The sequence below is a fragment of the Dipodomys ordii genome, unplaced genomic scaffold (genome assembly GCF_000151885.1).
Source record: "Dipodomys ordii isolate 6190 unplaced genomic scaffold, Dord_2.0 Scaffold5, whole genome shotgun sequence".
NCBI classification, from domain to species: domain Eukaryota; kingdom Metazoa; phylum Chordata; class Mammalia; order Rodentia; family Heteromyidae; genus Dipodomys; species Dipodomys ordii.
In genome coordinates, this window is record NW_012267221.1 from 16,094,644 (window position 1) to 16,117,495 (window position 22,852).

General features: G+C 35.1%; 1 protein-coding gene across 1 annotated transcript in view; it reads right to left on the bottom strand.

The window, feature by feature from the left end:
* Cobll1 (cordon-bleu WH2 repeat protein-like 1) overlaps positions 1–22,852 on the bottom strand; it is a 73,746-nt gene that overhangs the window by 12,621 nt on the left and 38,273 nt on the right. Inside the window, exons 9-13 of the mRNA XM_013027270.1 lie at positions 9,762–9,915; positions 9,260–9,334; positions 7,693–7,845; positions 4,257–4,491; positions 3,197–3,270 (exon numbers count right to left, since the gene is read on the bottom strand). Coding sequence (XP_012882724.1) covers positions 3,197–3,270; positions 4,257–4,491; positions 7,693–7,845; positions 9,260–9,334; positions 9,762–9,915 — 691 coding nt within the window. The remainder of the gene's footprint in view (positions 1–3,196; positions 3,271–4,256; positions 4,492–7,692; positions 7,846–9,259; positions 9,335–9,761; positions 9,916–22,852) is intronic.

Below are 22,852 nucleotides of genomic sequence, written 5' to 3' on the forward strand. Positions count from 1 at the left end.
GTTTTAAATTGAATACAATTTGTATGACTCTCTTAGGAGAGGTCACTGCCTAAAACAAATATAGAAGGCACCTATGTTTCTTATAAGACTTCATTTTTAGCAAGCAAAGAAATTGACAAATTCAAAAATAGTATTTTCCCTTTTTTTCTGTGCAGACATGTTTCTATAATCCCTAGTATATTTATGTTTCATGTCTAACACTAAAACAATCTTAGCAAATATTGCTGGTTTTAATTAGGACAGGCTCCTGAAAACATTATTTTTCAAGATTTGAAATGGAACAATCTAAGTGGATTGTTTTGTTAATTGGGTGATCTTGCTGAACACCTTAGCCATGAGCTGGGTGATTTTAAGTACATGAGAACAATCATGTTGGTTCTGATTTTCTTCTGTGAGAAAGAAGACTATCTCATTCTTCCAGAGTCAATGGGCAAGGAGGCAAACAGCCCCCTCTCTCCTGTATGACTTTTTCTCTAAAAATTATTTTCCAGTATCTGTGTTAATAAAACAACAGCTTCTTGTCAACAAGATGGCAAAGAGGTAAAATTTGAAAGTGTGTTAGTATAATGAATACATGTCATGTGCATGGAGTGTTTTACATACTTTCTCCTCTATGCAATTGCCCCGAGTAAACACTTCTGCATGAAAACTAATCCTCCTCTTCAAAGCCTTAAATAGCCTCCCTTTTCAGATAGGAGAAGTTTATACAAAATAGTGAATTGTCAATTTTAGTCAAAAAATAAAAAGATGTCAAGTATTTCTCTATGGTTTTGTCATTGACAAATACTACTTAAAGAGAATACCCCTTTGTACTATTAAGGATAATTAAAACTTTTTATATTTCAAAGAATACCACATCAGCTGCACTGGTTAAAATAGAATGAATCAGATAAGAGTTCTTGTATCTCAAGAACAATCGATATCCATATCAAAAAGTCATATCATGTAAACTGTATATAAAGTTTAAAAATGCATTCACATTTTATACTTTGTCTAATTATACAATTATTTGTTCATGGAAGTTTATAGTACATATTAATTTTTAATCTGGACTTTATTTTTATATTTCTAAATAAAATGCAACTGGTTATTAGCCAGATTTTCATTTCCCTATTTTCAATGGGTTATTACATCTTAATCATTGTCTAACTCTGAATTTCTCCAACATTTGACTATTATTCCCCACTATTGCCAGACTGGGGAATCTAGACTTAATCACTGACCTTATTAGCAGCTTGTCCATCTTCAATATCTGACAATGATGCTCAACAAGTGCCTATGAACCACTAGTTCATTTTCCCAGGAAGGCCAGGAGAGGGAGGGGGTAGCTTTTGAACTATCCTGTCTTTTCCTTACTTAAACACTGATATGGCACTTCAAAGAAAAACTGGTTTAGCTAGTTCCATATAATAGATATAAGAAGAAATATAAGAAAACTACTTTAAAAGTAAGAAACTATTTTAAACATAGGCTACATGTTGATAAACATCATTACAAAACAGATGTAAATAAAAAAAAATACTACATAAATGTCCTTTTAAAGCCAGTACTGATCTGATGTCAAAAATCTTAGCAAAATAGTTTATTATTATTAAAGAAAGGTAGCTTTTCAATGATTTTTCAATATGAATACTATTGCTATCATGGTATATAGTGCAAACTGAATCAAGAAGAAAAGAATGTGTTGTGTCCTGCCTCAAGAGGTAGAGTGTCTAGCCGGGCGCTGGTGGCTCATGCCTGTAATCCTAGCTACTCAGGAGGCTGAGATCTGAGGATGGCGGTTCAAAGCCAGCCCGGGCAGGAGAGACTGTGAGATTCCTATCTCCAATAAACCACCAGAAAGCCGAAAGTGGCACTGTAATTCAAGTGGTGGAGCACTCGCCTTGAGCTGAAGAGCTGAGGGACAGCGCCCAGGCCCAGAGTTCAAGCCCCATGACCGACCAAAAAAAAAAAATAAAAAAGAGGTAGAGTGTCTAGCAAGCATGAGGCCTTGAGTTCAAGCTTCACTACTACCAAGCAAAAAAGAGAAAAATAATTTATCTTTAGAACTTCTCAGAGTGGTATCATACAATTATATTGAAATCAGGGAAAATAAATCATAAGGATATATATATACATATAAATACATATATATACATAACTCATATCCATACATATAAACCTACAAAACTCTATAGCAAGATACATGGATAAATTAGATATATGTGTATATGTCTGTATTTGTGTATATTTGAATGTATGTATATATGTAGCCATTGGTACTATTTCTTGTATATATAAGAATATTATAGCACTGTGTTTTCTACAAGTTTTTAGTATTGTATAGTAATGTAAACAGGATTATTAGCATTCAAATGCCACTTCCTTCTTATTGCTTTAAAATATACCAAAGTGTATTACTTGAATTTTCTACAGTGCACTTAAGAGACAAATTCAATCCTGTGTATATTATACTAAATATTCTAGTACTCATAAAGTATTTTCTGTGATTCAAAACTGTCCAATTCAGCTGAAGAATAAGAGATGTTAAACTAAATGATTGCTAGTAATGAAGTAGCAAAACAAATATAGTGGGATCTGGATAAAAATGAATGGGTGAAGTAGATGGAAAATTATATTCTACACAGACACAGGTATAGCATAAATTACATCATCAGGAAAAAAGATGCTGTCCTGATTCATTCATGAAAAGTGGGAATCAGTGGTAAATATGGATACATAATCTGGCAATTTATGTCTTGAAAATCAGGTAAACAACTTTAATTCCAAACATAGCAATTTGACTGGAATAAAACAGTCTTGCAGTAGGGAATTAGAAGCAAAAGAGAAAAGGAAAGAGAAGGGAAAGGAAGAGAACGAGATCACAAAGAGATGTACAACTTTAAGGTCCAAAATTTCACTTTTATAACCTCAAGATTAAGCAACAACAGCAGTAGTAGTATACAGGATAGCTAAGAGCATCCTTTGTGATATTGCCTGATTTCAAGCCCTAGTTCTACCATTTACTGTTTGTGAGATTTAATATGTTTGTGACTCAACCATCTGTAATAATAACATATCCCATACCACTCATAAATGCAGCAGACATGGAACAAATACACAAGATTAAATTAATTAAGATGTGTTAAGTACAGTCCTTTGGTACAACATCTGGTATATTAGGAAAATGTTGGTTCTTAGCATTTCTATAACTCACCAATCTTTTGGTTTGGGCTATGGCCAGCTACAGGGTCTTCATTGCTGTTATCATGTGCAGCATTGTGTTGTCCTCTGGAAGATATGATATTGTGTTACATATATACATATATGTGTATATATATTTATATGTCATAAATGTTATATATTCAAAGACATACACACCATAACAACAGTCCATAATTTTCAAAGATAGATGAGCTAAACATCCTTTTTTATTTCACTTAAATACTGGAAATTTAATAGCTAAGAAAAACAGAACTGAGAGGAAATACTGCTATAAAAACATGAGCTTTCATACAGTTGTCTTATTACAAAGAAAACTATGAGAAGCTTGGTAAAATAGGCCTTTCCAAAATGGCAGTTTTATTCTTTTTATTACTGGCTATTTGTTTTTAAAGAAAATGGAAATTAAGCACACATTTCAGTATTACATATGTCAAAGTCAACCAAATAAATCAAGATGTAGATTGACCATATTGATTTATCTTCTGATGATATAACAGTTTAAGTTGGAAAAAATCCCATGCAAATTATGGTAAATTCTGATGACAATGGTTTATTTTGCTTGGATGACTTTGGCTTTATTCATGGTGCTGCCTGTCACACCAAAGTAGACTAGAGAAGCTTTCCATTCTTGGGATCAAATGGAAAGGGCATTCTCTACATAATAAAGCTGGCTGGGGAAACAATGGAAATTTAACATCATACTCTCTTATGCAGACCAGTCAGAGAAAATATTTCAGGTGTATTTCCTGAAAACTGGAAACTGGATGTATCATTTAGATCAAATAATGGGTAAAATACACCTACAAACTAAAACTTTAATTTTTGACTTGTGTAAATTAACTACATTTTACGGGTTATTGAACACAGGGAAATCAGAACTGAATTTGCTTTTTTTTTAAAACACAATTACATGCGAATAGATACTTCATAAATAAGAGGGTACAATCTAAGCAAAAGGGCCAACTCTGTTTAAAATTTCAGATCCACATTGCAAAAGAATAGTGTTAACTAAATAAACTGCCAGCAACTGTTCTAGTACACAAGCTACTTACTTCCCATCTGTATTTCTAGTTTCTTGGGCTTTGTTCTTGACATTTTGTGAGGCCTGTCCACTACCAGTGCCAAGGGCTGAGTAGAGATCATTTTTCAACATATTTACTGTGGTAGTAGATGACAAAGGAACACTGAGTGACTTCAGGGAAGTATTTTCAGACGGATCTTCAGGCACTTCGTTCAGTTCTTCCTTTTCATCTATCTCTTCAAGACTATAATCAGAGCTTATTCCAGCTACAAAACAATATAGATATAACTTTAATTTGACTCACCCAATATAATCTTATTAAGAGGTATTTAATATGTAGCTTTGGTTCTTAAAAATCTGATTCTTAATAGTGAACTATTTTACAAATGGTGAACAAACATGTTCGCATACACTCTTAGAATCACACAATTCTAAAAAGAATGTGCTATCAACCTACATATTATTCAGGAAAGGTTACTTAATCTCATAAGTTTCAAATGACTTCATTTAGAAATGTAATTTTCAGCAGGGGACAAACAATGCTTGATAGGAAATGTACTCATGACCTTGCTCATGTAACTGTAACCCCTCTGTACAGTATTCTTACAATAAAAAACATTTTTAAAAAAGAAAAATATAACCTTCAATGAAATGGTTTTATAGACATGTAGTAACAATGAAACTGACATAAAAGTAAATCAACTTAAACATGCAACCTAAAAGAATATGAGACTTTCACTGGACATCAGTGACTCACACCTGTAATCCTAGCTACCCAGGAGGCTGAAATCTGATGATCATGGTTCAAAGCCAGCCTAGGTACGAAAGTCTGTGAGACTCTTTTTTTTTTTTTTTTGGTCGGTCTTGGGGCTTGAACTCTGGCCCCGGGCACTGTCCCTAGCTCTTTAGCTCAAGGCTAATGCTCTACCAATTGAGCCACAACAGTACTTCCATTTTCTGGTAGTTTATTGGAGATAAAAGTATCATGGACTTTCATGGCGGGTCTAGGTTTGAACTGCGATCCTCAGATCTCAGCCACCTGAGTAGCTAGGATTACAAGAATGAGCCACTGATGCCTGGTTCTGTGAGATTCTGATCTCCAATAAACCACCAGAAAACTGGAAGTGGTGGTGTGGCTCAGGTTGTAGAGCACTTGGGTTGAGCTGAAGAGCTGAGGGACAGCACCCAGGCACAAAGTTCAAGCTCCACGACTAATTAGAAAAGAAAAGAATATGAGACTACAATGGCACCTAAACTTTGACTAAATGGTTATCAGCATTGCCTAAATCTCTAGGAAAGTTACTAATACATATACACTACTCCAAAGTTGTCAAAGCTAAAGGTTATTAGGTGATTATAACATGTAACTAGAATTAATGTCTATTGATCCTAATGCTTCATAATTGTGTGTGTGTGTGTGTGTCTGTGTGTCTGTGTGTCTGTGTGTCTGTGTGTGTCTGTGTGTGTGTTTTTTTGCTGGTCCTAGGGCTTGAACTTAGGGCCTGAGTGCTATCCTTAAACTTTTGTGCTCCAGGCTAGTGCTCTGCCACTTGGGTCCCAGATCCACTTCTGGCTATTTGGGTATTTGAAGATAAGCCTCTCACTGACTTTCTTGCCAGGATTGGCTTTAGACCATGGTCTTAGGATTTCAGTTACCAGTCAATGGCAAATAGCCATACTTTACGTTTGGTAAAATAGAACAAGTATTAAACAATGAGAATTATAATTCCAACACACTATTGATTTTTGTTGCTGTTGTTTTGTGAGATAGGGTATTAATAGCCTTGGCTGGCCTTAAACTTGATTTTCCTGCCTCAGCTCAATAAGGCTGGGATTGTAGGTTTATCTCCTCATCCATCTTGATTTTCAGAAGCAGCTTCCTTCAACACTGTTTTCCTATATACAGTATTGGGAAGCATACATGAGCAAGTATACATATTCATATTCCTTTTCTCATTTTATTAATTTATCTTCTATAAATGAAAATGCCCAGTGTTTTTATGTAGTTTTTTCTCCATTTACTATATCTTAAATATCATCCTTATTAATGCAGGCATGTATATATACTTTTAACAGTTATAGTCAATATTCCATTGAACAAAAATGTTCTCTATATTATTTTGTAGTAACAACAACCAACAGCTAAGGTAGAATAAGAACACTCTAAGTAGTCACCATCCACACTTACTGTCAAGAAGTATATTTAAAAATTATTCAAAAATAATTTGAATGTAAAATTAGTGAAAAATTTTTACACATCCCTTATTTTACATAATTTGAATATTTTATATTACTTTTCTTTCAGTCCCTCTGGGATAGTAAACATTTGCTAAAAGAAAACATAAAAATTATTTGAAATTTATAAAAATAAAATTAATGACAAGAAATGTAACTAAACTTTTACAAATGTTTTCTAATTCTGTCACATTTTTACCAATGAATCTTTAAAGCTTAACACTTTACTTTCAGACACCTTATATCTACTTTCTGGTGTTCATCAAAATCGGAAATTGCTTGGCAAATACTATTTCTTTGTTAAATTATAATTAGAGTAAAGGAATTCTATTTGAATATATTATATTTCCTACTTTTTCCATTCATTCAAATGATGCTCACTGTGTCGGTGCATTGTATCTGCTGACAGTGTTCCTTCACCATTGGCAATTTACTGAATTTTCTTTCAGTAAAATTCATCACTTTTGAAACACAGTTCTTTTCAATTTTGACAGAGTATGCAACGGTCTAACTACCTTCATCATCACTACATAAAAGGTTACATCCAACACATAAATCCTCCACACTTGTTTATAATCAGTCTCTTCCCTCAGCTTATAGAAATTATTATCCCTAGTTTCTTATTTGCAAAAATTCCATAAATATAAGCACACAATTTCTAGAGACTTGAGGCTGGCTTTGTTATTTAAATGTTTTGCTGTAAGCGTCCATTCATTTTCATGGCTAGGCAGCAATAATGTATTCCAACATATAGACAGCCATAGTTTGCTCCTCAAGGTTATGGACATTTGGATTACTTCCATTTGGGACAATTACAATTATAAACTCCATAGCATGTTCATAGGTTTTTATAGAAACTTAAGCATGGTGGCAGGACTAGAGCTTATATAGAATATGAGTAACCAAGGGGTTGTTAAATAATGAGTGTAATTTATATATATTATAGATATTTATGAAAAATGATAAAGTTCAAACACATCCCTCAAAAAAGTAGAAGGCTAAATTCAAGAGAAGGTGAAATCCTTCAGAACCACTAATTAATTCATCTTACACTTTGTCACATTCATTGGGAAGGGTAAGGAAAACAGAAAATTCCCAATCTAGACAAAATTTCAAGTGAAGAAGGAGAATACTATCTTTTACAAAACATTTTACCAAGGGGATTATTAACAAGTAACCCAATCTTAGTCTGCATAAACCAAAGCACAGCCAGGAAAGGTTCAACCACATACATGTTAAAGATGCCACCGCTCCCTCAGGTGTTCCTGGACTCTCAGAGAGAGAGGTTTCATCTGTCAGTTTGGGCAGAGTACAGTGTTCATGACTGAGGAGCCCACTGCCAAGGGAGGCTTCTGCCAAACAAGGAGACTCCGTAGAAATGGCACCTAGACAACAAAGTTAAAGCAAATGGAGACCAAGAAGCACTTTGGAAGAAATCAGATTTGTTAGGTAACTATTATCTGTACAAGAAGTATGAAGAGATAAAAGGGAGGGGGAACAGTAAGGGGTAGCTAATGAATATGAAGCACAGTTTGACTAGCCTACACAAATTTTTCTATTTTTTTTTATTTGCCAGTCTTGAGGCTTGAACTCAGGGCCTGGACACTGTCACTAAACTTCTTTTTGCTCAAGGCTACTACTCTACCACTTGAATCGGAGTGCTACTTCTGGCTCTTCTGTTTATGTGGTACTGAAGAATCAAACCCAGGACTTCATGCATGCTAGGCAAGCACTCTACCACTAAGTCACATTCCAAGCCACATTTTTTCACATACTTCAGAATCCTCTCATTTTACTCCATATTTTAGGGTGTTAACATTACTTAATAATTTCCTTTGTGGAATAAGATGGTATCATTGATAGCATTCAGAGAAAAAGCCCTATACGTGATATCAGAGTTATATGCAAAATGGCAGTAGAGTTAAGAATTCTTATAGGTGTTAAAATTCCAAATTCTTAAAGACCATATAAAATTCAAGATTCAAGGACAGGGATGGGATAGGGATTGCAGCTTGATGGTGAAGTTGTTTGCCTAACAGGGGAGAAACCTGAAGGTTCATTCTAAGCTGTATAAAAACAAAACAAAGTTTATTTGATTCTGAACTCTCTCTAGCATTGTGAACATAAATGTTAAAATTGATAGTAAAACAAAGTTGCATCAAACAAATCTCATACTCATTCAATTGTCACCATGAGTACTAGCTTAGATGTATTATTTTTCTATATCACTAGTTTGTCACATTCATTTAGGTCTAACATTAAACAAAAAACTGAAACAATGGAAACAGTATAAGACAAAATTACTTTTGTTACTAGAATTGTATTTGAGAAGAATACAAAACAAGAGTTATAAAATAGAGGTGTTTTCATAGTAACACGTTTTTTATTATTAGAGTAAGATACCTTATATGTTGAATTCATACCTGAACAATAGCTTAAAGAAACTGTGCTTACACTTATACATAAATACTCTTCTAAATACATCAAGCTACGTTCCTAAGGAGGCTAATAAATGTCAATCTGCCATCGCCTAAAAAAAGCAGGAGATCAAATAGGGAAAGCACCTAAGATACAATTCCAGAACTAAAATTTTCATCTTTGCCAGTTTTATACTCTAATCTCTAATCCTAGTGAGGATGAGAGAGAAAAAGAGAATTTATTTCTTGACAAATTTTGGAAAATGAGGGCAAACGACCCATTATCTCTTTCATATACAGGACATTTTAACTAGCTAAGTTTCTCAATTGTCTCAGAAGGTTTTCTTGAATAAGCATATAGTATGAGGTTAAGGTGTCATACCTGGGCTGTTCAGTGGCTCAGGAGAGTTTGCTTTGAAAACACTGTGTGGAGGAACTCCATCTACTGACTTGGGAGCTGAGAGAAAGAAGCAAGGCTAACTTAAACACAAGTCAACTTGCACATGAAACATTTAACACATGTAACCTTGTATATAATTCAAAAAGAGATTAATTATACAACCTTACTACATAGTCCTTTTACCATCCAGCTGTGAAAGGACTAAGTTTCATTTAATTACCCCCAACACGTAGCCAATCCTGAAATGACAGTATCTTTCTAAGAAAATTTCACACATTATAACCTGCTCATTGTGAAGTAATGAAGCTGTTCAATGTTGTCATTTTATTATATATTTTAGATTTATAAAAGAAGCAGTTAAGTGAGAATAATCAGGAATATTTTAAAGACTAAGTATCATTATTTAATATAAAGACATAATGCAAATATATCGATAGCACAAAGTGAAATGCAAATATAATGGTAGGGGGGAAAGTCTCATTACCAGTCACATGGCCATCTTCATCACTGTGATGCAGGGGTAGTTTGGAGGGTGGAGATGGTGCTTTCCGCTTTGTTCTTTTCAAAGAGGAATTCCCTGTGGATGTGTGGCTGAGCTGCAGTGAGCCAGTCCTCACTATGACTGCTTCATGGGGACTCTGCAGGAAACAAAACAACCAAACACAATCCCATGGTTGTAAGTTAACTCAGAAGGGGCTGGGAAGGTGGCTCAGTGGTAGAGCGCTTGCCTTGCATGCATAAGGCCCTGGGTTCAATTCCCCAGCACCACATAAACAAAAAGAAAAAAGCCGGAAGTGGTGCTGTGGCTCAAGTGGTAGAGCACTAGCCTAGAGCTGAGGGACAGCACGCAGGCCCAGAGTTGAGGCCCAATGACCAGACCCCCAAAAAAGAAGTTAACTCAGAAAAACTAGGGCCACAGGTTGAAACTTCCTATAAAGAATCACAACAAATCAAAGAAAGATTCAATAAATGGGATTGTAACCAACTGAGGAATTTCTGCTTGCCAAAGAATATGGTTATCAAGACAAATAGAAAGACCATAGAATGGAAGATTTTTCTTAGCTATGCATCAAACTACCTATGTATATGAAAAATATACTTCAAACTCAAAAAGTTAACCCTCCCCAAATAAAACTTCAATGAAACAACAACCCAGTTAAAGAATGAGCTAAAGACTTAAAGAGAGACTTCTCAGAAGAAATAGCCAATAGACAAACAGAGAAACGTTTACCAAAATGGAACATAACAACAATTCATTTAAAAAATTGTGGAGTAAGTGTCATGTGCAGGAAGAAGGTGCTAGGGCAGGAATGGAAAGAAATGTAAAATACATATGCTCCTTCTCAAGAAACCTAGGCTCGGATGGAGGACTGGAGTGCAAATAATGAACTGTAGTGTAGCTTCTAAGCAAAACAAACTTTAACAGAAAAATTGGAAGACCTGGCTACAATGCTTGATGAGAAATGTACTCATTACCTTGCCCATGTAATTGTAACCCCTCTGTACAGTATTTTCACAAAAAATAATTAAATATAAAGAAAAGGATGAATATGGGAAGACTTTTAGTCCATTGAAAGAGGCCTAACTAATCTATCTCCTTTTAGTACCAATATATCAGTGAAGAACATTTTGAAAATCTTCCTTTCTAGCCAAAGGAAGGTCTTTTGAGGTTACCAAACAGAAAGCTACAAGCACGCAGCAGGTGACTGTCAGCAGACCCTAGGACAATCCTGCTCCAGCAGGCTGCCTGACGCCTCCTGGCTTAGTGTCACGCCATCTTTGCTCTTGCCCTTTACAAGCAAACTGCTTAAGAGGGGTGTGTTAGGAAATGGAAAGACTTGGAAAAAATTATATATGAAGTGGTAAGCCAGGCCCAAAGAAAGATAGGTCCCATGGTTTCCCTTATTTGCAATAACTAGTATATGTCTGGGACAAGCAGAAAAGGTCAAAAGCTATGTATATATGACCAGATAAGATGAAGTTAAGTGAAATGAACCCCAAGATAGGGACACAAGTGTTTTTTTTCCTTTCTGGCTATTCTTATAAGGTACCATGTAATTTTTTTGTTGCTTTGTATGTTCCTCCCCCACAGTATAACCCGTTTTCACTGTATTTGATGTCGGTATAATTTGGGGAGGGGAAGGGAAAAAACAAAATGTTTAAATAGGGATACAGGTTGAACCATTGTAACAATGAGATGTACAAGACGCTATGTCGAAAAGCAAACTTTACAATTTAGGTGGGGGAGGAGGGGTGGTGGTGGTGGTGGTGGAGGGAATGTAGTTGTGGAGGTGGGAGGGGAGGGATGGTAGGAAAAAAACAAAGGCAACAATGCTTATTGATAAGAAATGCACTCATTACCTTGCTCATGTAACTAACCCTCTGTATAGTATTTTTACAATAAAAAACATTTAAAAAAAGAGGTGTGCACAGTAGTTTGTTTCTTCAATTTTTCATTTCCGATTTGAATCGCTCTAATTATCTGTTCTCAACTCCTGTTCTATAAAACTTTTCCTATTCAAGTCACCAGTGACCTTGGCCAAAAAGAGATCAGTGGCCAACTAAGCCCAGTCAATTGCCTTTCTAAAGTGCTTTTTCTTACTTCCGGACAACTACAGTCCTTACTCTCCATGTATCCACACTGTCTAAATACTCTGCTATCTTTATTGATTGCTTTTAACTCCTTACCAACATTAGTGTGACTTTGAACTCAATTCTGAGACATATTTTCATTAGTATCTACACTCACTCTCCTAGTAATCTAATCCCTCCTTTTATTTTTAAGTATTACTTCTATGCTGGTGAATTTTACATGATTGTTTCTATGCTGGACCTTCATTCTGATATTTACTTAATGTTTAAGACCAATCCATGCTAGCATTTCTAAAACTGAGCTCTTGGCAATCCCATTTTTCCTCCTGCCTTTCCACTTTATATCATATGTATGTTAGCAAAAACTTGACCTCTCCCCTACCCGCACAGCTTGTACTGAGTTCAACCTGTTCATTATTACTTTAATTTTTAATTTTAAAAATTTATTTATTTATTTTTTTGCCAGTCATGGGGCCTGAACTCTGGCCCTGGGCACCATCTCCTTAACTCTTCAGCTCAAGGCTAGCGCTCTACCACTTGAGCCACAGTGCCACATCTGGCTTTTTCTGCTTAAGTGGTGCTGAGGAATTGAACACAGGGCCTCATGCATGTAAGATAAGCACTCTATCACTGAGCTACCTTCCCAGCCCATCATTATTCCTTTAAAAGGCATGTAGTACCCATACTGTATGTGGTGATGTTTTCCTGTAATCCCATTATTCAGGAGACTGAAGTGAATTCAAAGCCAATGTGGGTTCTCTAAGGAGATTTCTTTGTAATAAGAGCATTCAAAAGCAATCAAATAAATAAATATTAAATTGAAAAAAACTTTAAAGATGCTTTCCTACCATTCTTTTTCAAGACAGCAGCAAAAAGAATCCTGTTAAGATGGAAATCACAAGCCCAGTGCTGATGGCTCAAGTCTGTAATCCTAGCTACAGGAAAGCCTATGAGATTCTTATCTCCAATTAACCACCAGAAAACTGGAAGTGCTGCTGTAGCTCAAGTGGTTGAGTGCTCACTTTAAGTTGAAGAGCCCAGGCCCAGAGTTCAAGCCCCATGACTGACAAAAAATAAAAATAAAAAAAGATAAGTCACCTTATGTCACGTTCTTCAAAACCCCCTAGTGTATTTTCCAAGTCCTTATAATTGATGATGTGGCCCCTAGATCTCTCTGACCACCTCCTTCTCTAAGGACAGAGTGGTTTACTCCAGCCACACTGGCCTCCATCCTGCCTGGAGATTCCCCACTTCAAGATATTTATCCTCATGTCCCCAAGCTGGGAATACTCTCACTTCCAACAACTCAATGTTTCACTCCTCATTTTCTGTAGATCATTTCTCAAATGTCATTTTTCTTTTCTTTTTTAAATTTTTATAATTATCTTGAAGCAGTTGCACAAAGAGGATATAATTAATTCAACATGTAAGTTCATGAGTACAATGAATCTTGATCAATGTCACCCCTTTCATCTTTCTGCCCATCTCTTACAACCCCAATCACCTACCCCCTCAATTTTCCTATCATCTTTTCAATGACAGCGTTCCTGACTCCCAACAGTGTCTATCTCCCTTCCCAGGTCTATTTTTATGATGTCACTCAATGGCTTCCTAATGTACTAGAGCTGGCTTAGTTACTTATTGTTTGTTCCATTCAAACTGATGTAAGGGCAGGACTGTGTCCCTCCTTTTTCCATTGCTGTATTTCCAGAACAATGCTTGGCTTGTATGACAGTCGCAGTAATTACTCATTCACTGAATGGAAAATGAATTATCTCTTGCCTTCTTAATTGGTAAAGCTCGATATTGGTATACACTGCTTGGGTCATTCTCTTCTTATGAAAGAACAGAACCACATTTAAGGGAAGTGAACTAATTCATAAAAAATGTTTGGCCTGTATGCTTGCTACACACAAAGTAAATCTGATGATCTTACTGTTTCATAATGTTCTAATATTTCTGCCAGAGGCAAAAGGCAGCCTTCTTTTTTTTAAAAAAAAAAGGAGACATTTGCATTTTGTTCTGTTTTATTTTTTAATTTCACATACACAGTTTTGTTAAATGAAGCAATGTGCAAAAACATACAGAGTTATGCAGAGTCAGAAAAATATTTTTCTCTAACAGATGAAAAGCTGTACCAGGAGCTAGGGCGAATAACTCTCCCAGTATACCCAGAATTTCCTGGAATGTCGGACTTTTATTGACCCAAACAATAAAATTATGGCAAACTAAAGATAGTTGTTCACTTGAATTAAGAAAAGTATTTTTATATGGTTGTAAATGCTTTATACTCCAGAAGAATTAATCCTAATACCTGAAAGTGAACAGGTTTTTGTGAAGGTAATTCTTCTAGTACATAATAAAGTGGCTTTTAAATAAAATTTTGCTTTAGTTCTTGTCACTGCTAACCATGGGAGGTATTAAAAAGGAAGGTGAATCATCTCATGAGGACAGAAGCAAAGTCAGATTTGCAAAAGCAGGTGCTGGACTACAAAAATGTCTTGAACGATTCCCTTATACAAAAGGGTAGCACAGGGTAGCACTGGGTTTATAGGCAGGAATCAAAACATCAGACATCTTCTATACCAGTTTGTAAAAACTACATCCAATACCATATACCCCTTGCTGCCTCTTTTTTCACATCTTTTGTCCAGAATTCTGGTCAGAGTTATAGACTGAAAAGAGCTTAAACCTACACCTAAACCTAGATTTTTATTCAGTGTTACTAATGTCAACTCTGATTAAATACTGTTATCACTTCCTGGGATGACATAAAGATGCCCCTTACTGCACTTCTGAAGGAATTCAAAAAAGAACACCCTTCCCTTGGGCAAACATCTGCAGAGAAAGAAAGAGTTCACAAGCTGGAGGGAGCACACTAATCATAATATCAAACAAATGGGCTTTGGAGTCAATACCAGGAGTTGAACCAGAAAGCATTCAGAGGAAAACTAGGATACAGAAATGAAAGTATGTATGTAAAATTGAACTGTATCTAATGCATTGTTCATGTTCCAAACATTTGCTGACATAACTATTTTGATGTATGTGAAAGTGTTCTGACAGAAAATCATAGTTACTGAGGTTAGAGGGAAAATATGGATGCAAATGAAATTCCGGACTTATTTTAAGATTGTTTTCTCACTTTGATGACAGAGGTAGTCAGAGTCCTACTGGGATCAGACTCTGTTATAATCAACCTTAAAACCCAACAGGGCTTGAGGTCCAGGGATGAGGACTTAGTCCACTGCATGAGCCAACTTTACTGTGTCTAAAAATCTCCACCTGTTAAATTATCTTAGGTTACTTCATGGTGCCACATAGGACTTCAATAAAAGTTAAATATTTAACACTGTGTCAAGTCTGGGTGATGAGCACATACATGTGTATCACAGTATTTGAAGTATTTCATACACAACTGCCATGCACAGAAAAGTTACTTCAGAGATAATTAAGAAGACTAAAAGTTTCTGAAAGAACGTGGATCTAGCTCTTGCCATCAAGATACATTTCCTTTGGTAAAATTTTAACTAAAATTTCATTTTAAAAGAGGCTGAAATTAATTTTTTTTAAATCTGGAGGGTTTGCAAAATGGGAAAGCTGGTTTTTACTGACTAAATGAAACTGCTTTGGTTAATCATTAGACTCAATTATTTACTTTAGTTAAAGACACTGATAAGTATGCCTGCCATTAGCAAACACTGCACCTGTAATGGGAATGCACATCACCAAGCTTTATGGTCTGTGACTAGGGAAATACTATAAGAAAAAACAGAATGTGCTAGCAAAAGAAAGTAGCAAAAGTAGGATGAAAACCTGCCAAAAGAGGTAATCTCTGATAATTCTCAGATCAGAATCCACTGGTCCAAATGGAAATAAATTCGGCTGAACAAAATATAATTACACAATGTTCAATTAATGTATGTACTAAGAACTAGTCCTACACTAGCTATTAGATCATGTATTAATCACTGTCAAATGATAATAAATGGGTCATTGAATTCAATGTAACTTAGACAAAAGTGTTTTATTAGGAGCTTGTAGATTGTTTCTGTTTACAATATAATTTGGTTGTACGTAGAAAGAGGTAAGGTTAGTGGATAGAACCTAATCAGTTGCTTAAAATTATTTTAAAATTTGTATATTTTTGTTAAGGATAGATTCACAATATCTGAGTCTCCAACACTGAACACTGTCAACAAATACTATGAAACAGTACAAAATACCTTAGGATTAACACTAGATTTATCAAAATTTACCATTACGTCCCAATTGATTGGATGTTATCCCCATGAGGATAGGGTTTAGTATATGTAATGTGTGTGTGTGTGTGTGTGTGTGTGTGTGTGTGTGTGTGTGTGTGTGAGCTTGAACTCAGGATCTGGGCTCTTTCCTTGAGCTTTTGTGCTCAAGGCTAGTACTATTACTTAAGCCACAGCTCCATTTCTGGTTTTAGTAGTTAATTGAGATGAAGGTGTCATAGATTTTCCTGACTAGGCTGACTTTGAACTGCAATTCTCGGATCTCAGCCACTTGAGTTAGCATTATATATGTGAGCCATGGCCCACAACTGATGGAAGAATTCTAAAATCATACAATTGTTTAGTTTAAAAATGCATTATTTGTCAATGATGTCATTTGTTATCCTCCACTTCAGAAATTTATTATCCTGAGCACATCTTCATCAAACTTTAAGTCTTTTGTCTTTGTAGTAATGCTCATTTACTTGTGCTTATTCTTGTGTGACAAGCAAGAGTTGAGGGGGAAAGATGTCAGTTATTCAATGTTTTATGCTTTTATTATATTTTAGGTTTCAGAAATCCTCAAAGGAGGACTATGCCTCACATGCTGGTTACCACAAAGCCAAAGTCCTCATAACAAAGTTCTTTCATGTGTTAAAAGCCAAATTGAAAAGATAACAAGATAAATAATTTTATAATCCTAGAGCTGGAAGAGACTTTGGAAAATTTAGACCTTATTTTACAAAGAAGGAAACCAAGCCATGGAAAAAGTTCAATGATGATGGAAAAAGTGAGCAGCAACAACAACAACAAGAAAAATCAAAGACAAATGTGACCGAACTACTGCAAATCCAAGGCTAACCCAAACCTGGCCTATGCTTAAGCTGCCACAGTGTACTTACTTCACAGTCCTTCTCTCAACAAAAGGGGAAAAAATACAGTTTTTATCTCTGTTGTATGTACTTGAAAAGATATTACTCTTCTAGAGGCAAGCTATGCTTTTAGTACTTAAAAAAACCAATTCTTATTACTGGTAATCCAGTAATAAGCTTTTCACATTTTTACACCCAAAAATGAAGGCCTAGCCCAGTAGAGTGTGTCTTAGATTTAGGGGAAAGCAAAGATGAACCAAAAGAAAGCAGAGCTCAAGATTATAAAGAAAAGATAAGGTATGATGTTTTGCTGTGCTCCACAGTGATCAGATAGAAGTATTTCTAGAGACAGGTTAGGCAACTATGAAAAGCCTACCATTTAAGTGAGTTTGAACTCTATACCCGAGTAAAGAAGCAATGTAGAGAATAATGCAATTCAATTCATGCCAGAAAGAGAACCACAGATTTACAGCAGGCTTTTTCCAAAACTTTACACCATGCCTCCAGCTGCTTCTTTCTGCCTGGTTTCTATTTATGCATGGTGGTTACCAGGGAAAAACAAGACCTCTCATTGGTCACACACACACCACAGTGGGAAAGAGGCAGCATAAACTTCAACCAATGAGGATGGGCAAAGTAGTTCTGCAGCCCTCCCTCACTCTGACTTCCAATGTTCTTTTGGGAGCCTGATCTTTCTCTTCAGGCATATTCACGACCTTTTCAAATTGATAGATAATCAGAAAGAATTAATCACTAATTCTACATAATTCTACACATGCCCACTTGTGCTTTTAAATGTTTTAATGTAAAACATTATGATTTACATAGTTCTTTCCATTTAGATTGGAAATAAAACTGGCCAAAATATAAACTTCTGACATACAAGGCTTTTGAGTGACTTCAATGAGTAACATTCTTAGAACATTGTCTAGAATATCAATTTATAAATATATAATCATTCACCAATTCACAAGTGAATCTCATGAGCACCACAGGGACCAACTATACATTCTACCTGGGAAAGATTAAATATGGTGCTGTGCTAGCACATTTGTCTGCTGAATGAAACTAGTCATATTTTGAGAAATAAAGCAAGTTGTATTCTGTATATCAAACTGCAAATGTCATGGCAACCACTGTTCCTAGGCAATTTAGAATTATGTGTGTGGTCCACTCTGTATATAATAAATAAGAAAGTGAAAATAAAATGCTATGAGATAACCTAGATTTATAAAGAAAACTGAAAAGAGGTATATTTCTAAAAGATTATAAATAGATACTTGATTACAACACAAGAATAGAGTCTTAATTATTCTGTGTAAAAAACTAGGTTTTAAATTCACTATGTAAAATAAGAACAAAAATACAGGCTTACTGAATTTATAAATAAATGACAATATGGCATCTATTTGTGAATCATAGGAGGATAAAAGATAAAATCAAGTAAAAGTAAATGGGGAACATTCCTAAAAATTAAGTCATCTATTTTAAAATTAATACTCTAGATATCAAATTTCACTTGCACAATATTACATGGCTAAAGTCTCAATTTCACAATTTTTGAATGTTTGTCTATAGCAGAATGCAAAATATGATCCAATGAAATGTCCAGTAGAGTTGCTCTTGTGTTTCCAGTCAGTCACTAGCCAACATAGCAAAAAAATAGGTTAGCACAGAGCAGCCAGGGCACAGGTTATAAACATAATTATAAGCAAAAAAAATCACACCAAATATGACAAATGAAAGATTCTTCACTTGTTCTGTGAATTTTATGGCTTAAGAATGCTCAGAATATATCCTTAACTCTTTTACTTATTTTTCAACTGCCAAAACAGGCTTATAAATCCAATTTATATATAAGACTAGGCTAATTTTTCATTAAATGAGTTATTCAAAAACATCAGAAACAGTACAGAAGCCAGACTACTGAATTCTGTAAAAATCCCAGAATTCCAAATCACTTTTAAGTCAACATTATTACATTTCTGACTTCTGGTTTCACAACTGCCAATCTTATAGTATATAAATGATGTATATTTTATATAGGAATACATGTGATGTAGTTCCTATAAATAACAGCATGAGCCAAGTACCATCTATTTTGCTGTACAAAAGGCATTTTGATAAACATAGAAGCCTATTCTTTAGATGAAGAAAATGTTTGATGAAGAAATATTCCAATAAAAGAATACACTATTTTGCTAACTTGGATCTTTAGTGAGTTCTCTTTGGAAACTAAAACATCAGTTGTCAACATTAGCTCAAAAAATGCAAAATTTAGTAATGAGAATAATTTCACTGTGAGCTCAAAAATCTCAATTCCAAATGTCTTAATTTGCCAGTATTGAGAAATGTCCTAGAAAAATGAGGCAAAGTATTAACCATAGTCAGACAAAAGTATAAAAGAGAAGTGTCAACAAATGTCCCCAAGAAACAGAGAAACTGACTTCTCAGTCAGTTTGGCTTAAGGTCAACCCATCAGTGATTACTCAACATCAAAATAAAACTCAAAATGAATGAAGTTGCAAATCTTAAATCACTTTTTGTCATGCATTACTAATATGCATCTCTGTAGCTCTATTTTCTGTCACTTATTCTGCTCAGACAAATCAGGTTTTCTATTATATTGTATTTCTGATATTTGGTCTTTTTACAGAGTGCTGGATTGAGGGGGGGCAGAATAATTAGAATGTACTTCTGCTAAACAGCGCACTCTTGTGGTTTATTTCGCATCATGTTTATCAAAATGTTTATCAAAAAATGTTTATTATCAGAGGATAGAGGAAGAAAATCACACTATATAAATGATATACTTGTATGCAATCTTCAAAATGGGGCAGCTCTTTGTACGCTGATAGTCAAATAGCACATGCAGCACATAAACATCTGGGAAAAGAGCTTTAGTGAGGATTGGCTTGCAATCAGTGTTTCTGGAAGGATATACAGAATTATATTAATAGTAGTTACCTCTGTGAAGAAGAATTTGGTTTGTGGGCAGAAGAAAAGGAAAATTCACTGTATTCTTCTGATATATGGAATTAAATAAACATACCACAGTATATGAACACACTACCAATACTGTACATACACACTAAAATTTAAAAAGATGCAAAAAACAAATTCAGAGAAAACTATATATGATTCTGTGCTGAAATCTTTAGAATAAATTCTTCATTAGTCAGGTAAGAACAGGAATCAGTGATTAGAAAAACAGGAATAAAGAGGGAGGTGGGTCTTCTTCCATTCCAAATGGCAAAAAGCAGATTTCACATAAACAGCAGTGAGTCTAATTGAGTTAAGTATTCTTAAAATGAGGAATTAAGGGTTAAAAATTGTAATCTGTTTGTAGAGGTACTTGGGACTCCGAAATTCATAGCTGACTGAAGTTACTGAACGTGGAAGTGATAATTAAGAAATATAAATGTGCCAGCTTGCCACACTGAGAGCATTCTGGAGACAAGTTAAACACTGGTTCTCTTCTTAACACTGTGCCATGGATTTCTGTAGGAAGACTCCAACAAAGGAAAGAAAGACACGATGAAGTGGGACTAAATGAAGGACTGGTCTCTAATTAGATGTGAGAAGAATAAGAAATAAACACCAAAGATAACCTTGAGCATTTAAATTTGGGAGAAAATAATTAGAGAGGTTTGTTTTAATTTTAAAAAACTATCTTATTATCATAAATTAAAAGAGTTTCATCATAAAATACCCATGCTCATATATCAGATACCAGGGTCAAATTCATCTTACCTATTTTCTTTCTTAACTGATTAGTTTTATTGAGAGGGGGAATAATATCTATTTATTATTTGTTCTATAGTATACATTTTTACAAAAATGAAAATCCATCCTCTTCTTAAATTGCTCAGATTGTGTTGTGCTCAGTGAAATCAAACCTAGTGTCTGACAAAAGTATTGGACATACCTTCACAAAATTCAGGAAGATGTCTTGAGTATGGGTTGTTTTTCACTACTCTGACTTCTAAATAACTATGAGTCAATACATAAACCTGAGTTCAAACTACAGTGAAAAGACTATTAGGAATGGAAACTCTAAAACTAGTTTATTATCAGTATTTTAAGGCTGACATAACAAATTAACAATAAGTCTGAGAGAAACACCAAGTTATCTTACATGCCTCTGAAAGCCAGAAATCTAAAATCAAAGTTTTTGCAAGGCTGTATTCCCCTAAAGGAAAATATTGTCTTCCCTTCTAGTGGTACCTAGCATTGTTTGGATATACAGAGAAAACCAAGCTGAGCCTTGGTCATCAAAGAGCTCTCTGGTGTCTCTATGCTTGTGAATTCTTTTCTTAGAAGAAAACTTACTGTATTTGAAGCCAACATTAAAAAAAAACTCCAAGTGATCGTATCTCTATCCCTGAAGAAAGTGTTTCTAAGTAAGGCATTATTTATAGGTATTGGAAGTTAAGACCTGGACACCTCTCTTACAGAGACATTGTTCAAATCATCATAGTTGAAAAGCATCAGCACAAAAACTCAACAAAAGAATAAATGTCTTACTTTAAAGAGTGAAACAAATACAGAGAAGACCATGGATTTCAGTATCTTTATTGAAGAAATGTACAAAGAAAGTAGTAGTGAGATTAAAGAAAGAAATAAAAGAAGAAAGTAATTAAGTTCTGAGAACAGTACTAGTGGGTACTAGACTCATTCCTAGTAGTTCTAGCTACTCAGGAGGCTGAGATCTGCAGATAATGGTTGGAAGCCAGCCCAGGCAAAAATATCCATGAGACTTTAATATCCTATTAACCAGTAAAAAGCTAGAAGTGGAGTTGTTCAAGTGGTAGTGTACCAAGCTTCAGTGTAAAATCTAAGAGACAGTACCCAGACCCTACTACTGGAATAGAATTGTTTTTAAGAAAAGGTCAAGGAACAGAACAAAATCAATACTAAATCATATTATATATGGCCACAAATTAAGGGTGTAAGTACTGAGATGCTTGGGAAATCATGAATTTGTGTGTGTGTGTGTGTGTGTGTGTGTGTGTGTGTGTGAAACATAACCACAGTATAATTATTAGAAATTCTGTAATGAATAAATAAGTGGTGATTCTTTAACTTCTCCAGGGAAAAACAAATAATTCTGGGTTTTGCTGAATAATACATCAAAGAACTATCCAGATGTCCAGATCAAAAGAAAAAATAATTAGAAAATTGTATAAAGATGTGCAGCTTGCCAAAGGCAACATACAAAAAAAATTGCCTAACACGAGGGCACCAACTGGTCATAGGGCTGAGGGTGAGAATCAAAAGAAATAGCTTTCAGTGAGGTCACTGGCAGTCCTACCCAAAATTGCAAGAGGGAGACTATTAGAAAGACAACCTAGACCTCTTGCGGAATCAAGTACAAAGGAAGGTTACCATAGGCAGTGAAGAAGGACAGCTAAAAGACAGATTTGCAAGCAGAGCCTAAGACTGTTCCCTACTATAGAAAGAGATACTTGCATAGCTACTTGTAAGCATAATAATTTATAGTATTACTAAGTAGCATTACTGTAATTAAAAATAGAAAATTATCCTGAAAACGCTCCTTACCTTTATGAAGAAATTTAAAGGGAATACAACACAAAAGAAAGTCATTGGAACCTGACTTCACCTCTGCTTTCCTTGCTTGGTTTTAGTCTGCTTCTTGCTCATGCCCAGGCACACCATCGTCTGCATTTGGAATCTCTCACACGAGTAATTCACACCCACTAGTACTAAGACTGAACTGAATTATTGACTCAGGGTCAAGACCACCCAACAACCAAGCAGATACCCCATAATACTTTGTCAGAAAAGGATTCCATCATCAGAAAAATACAATTCTTCCTTATGAGGTAGAGAGGGAGGGAGGGAGGGAG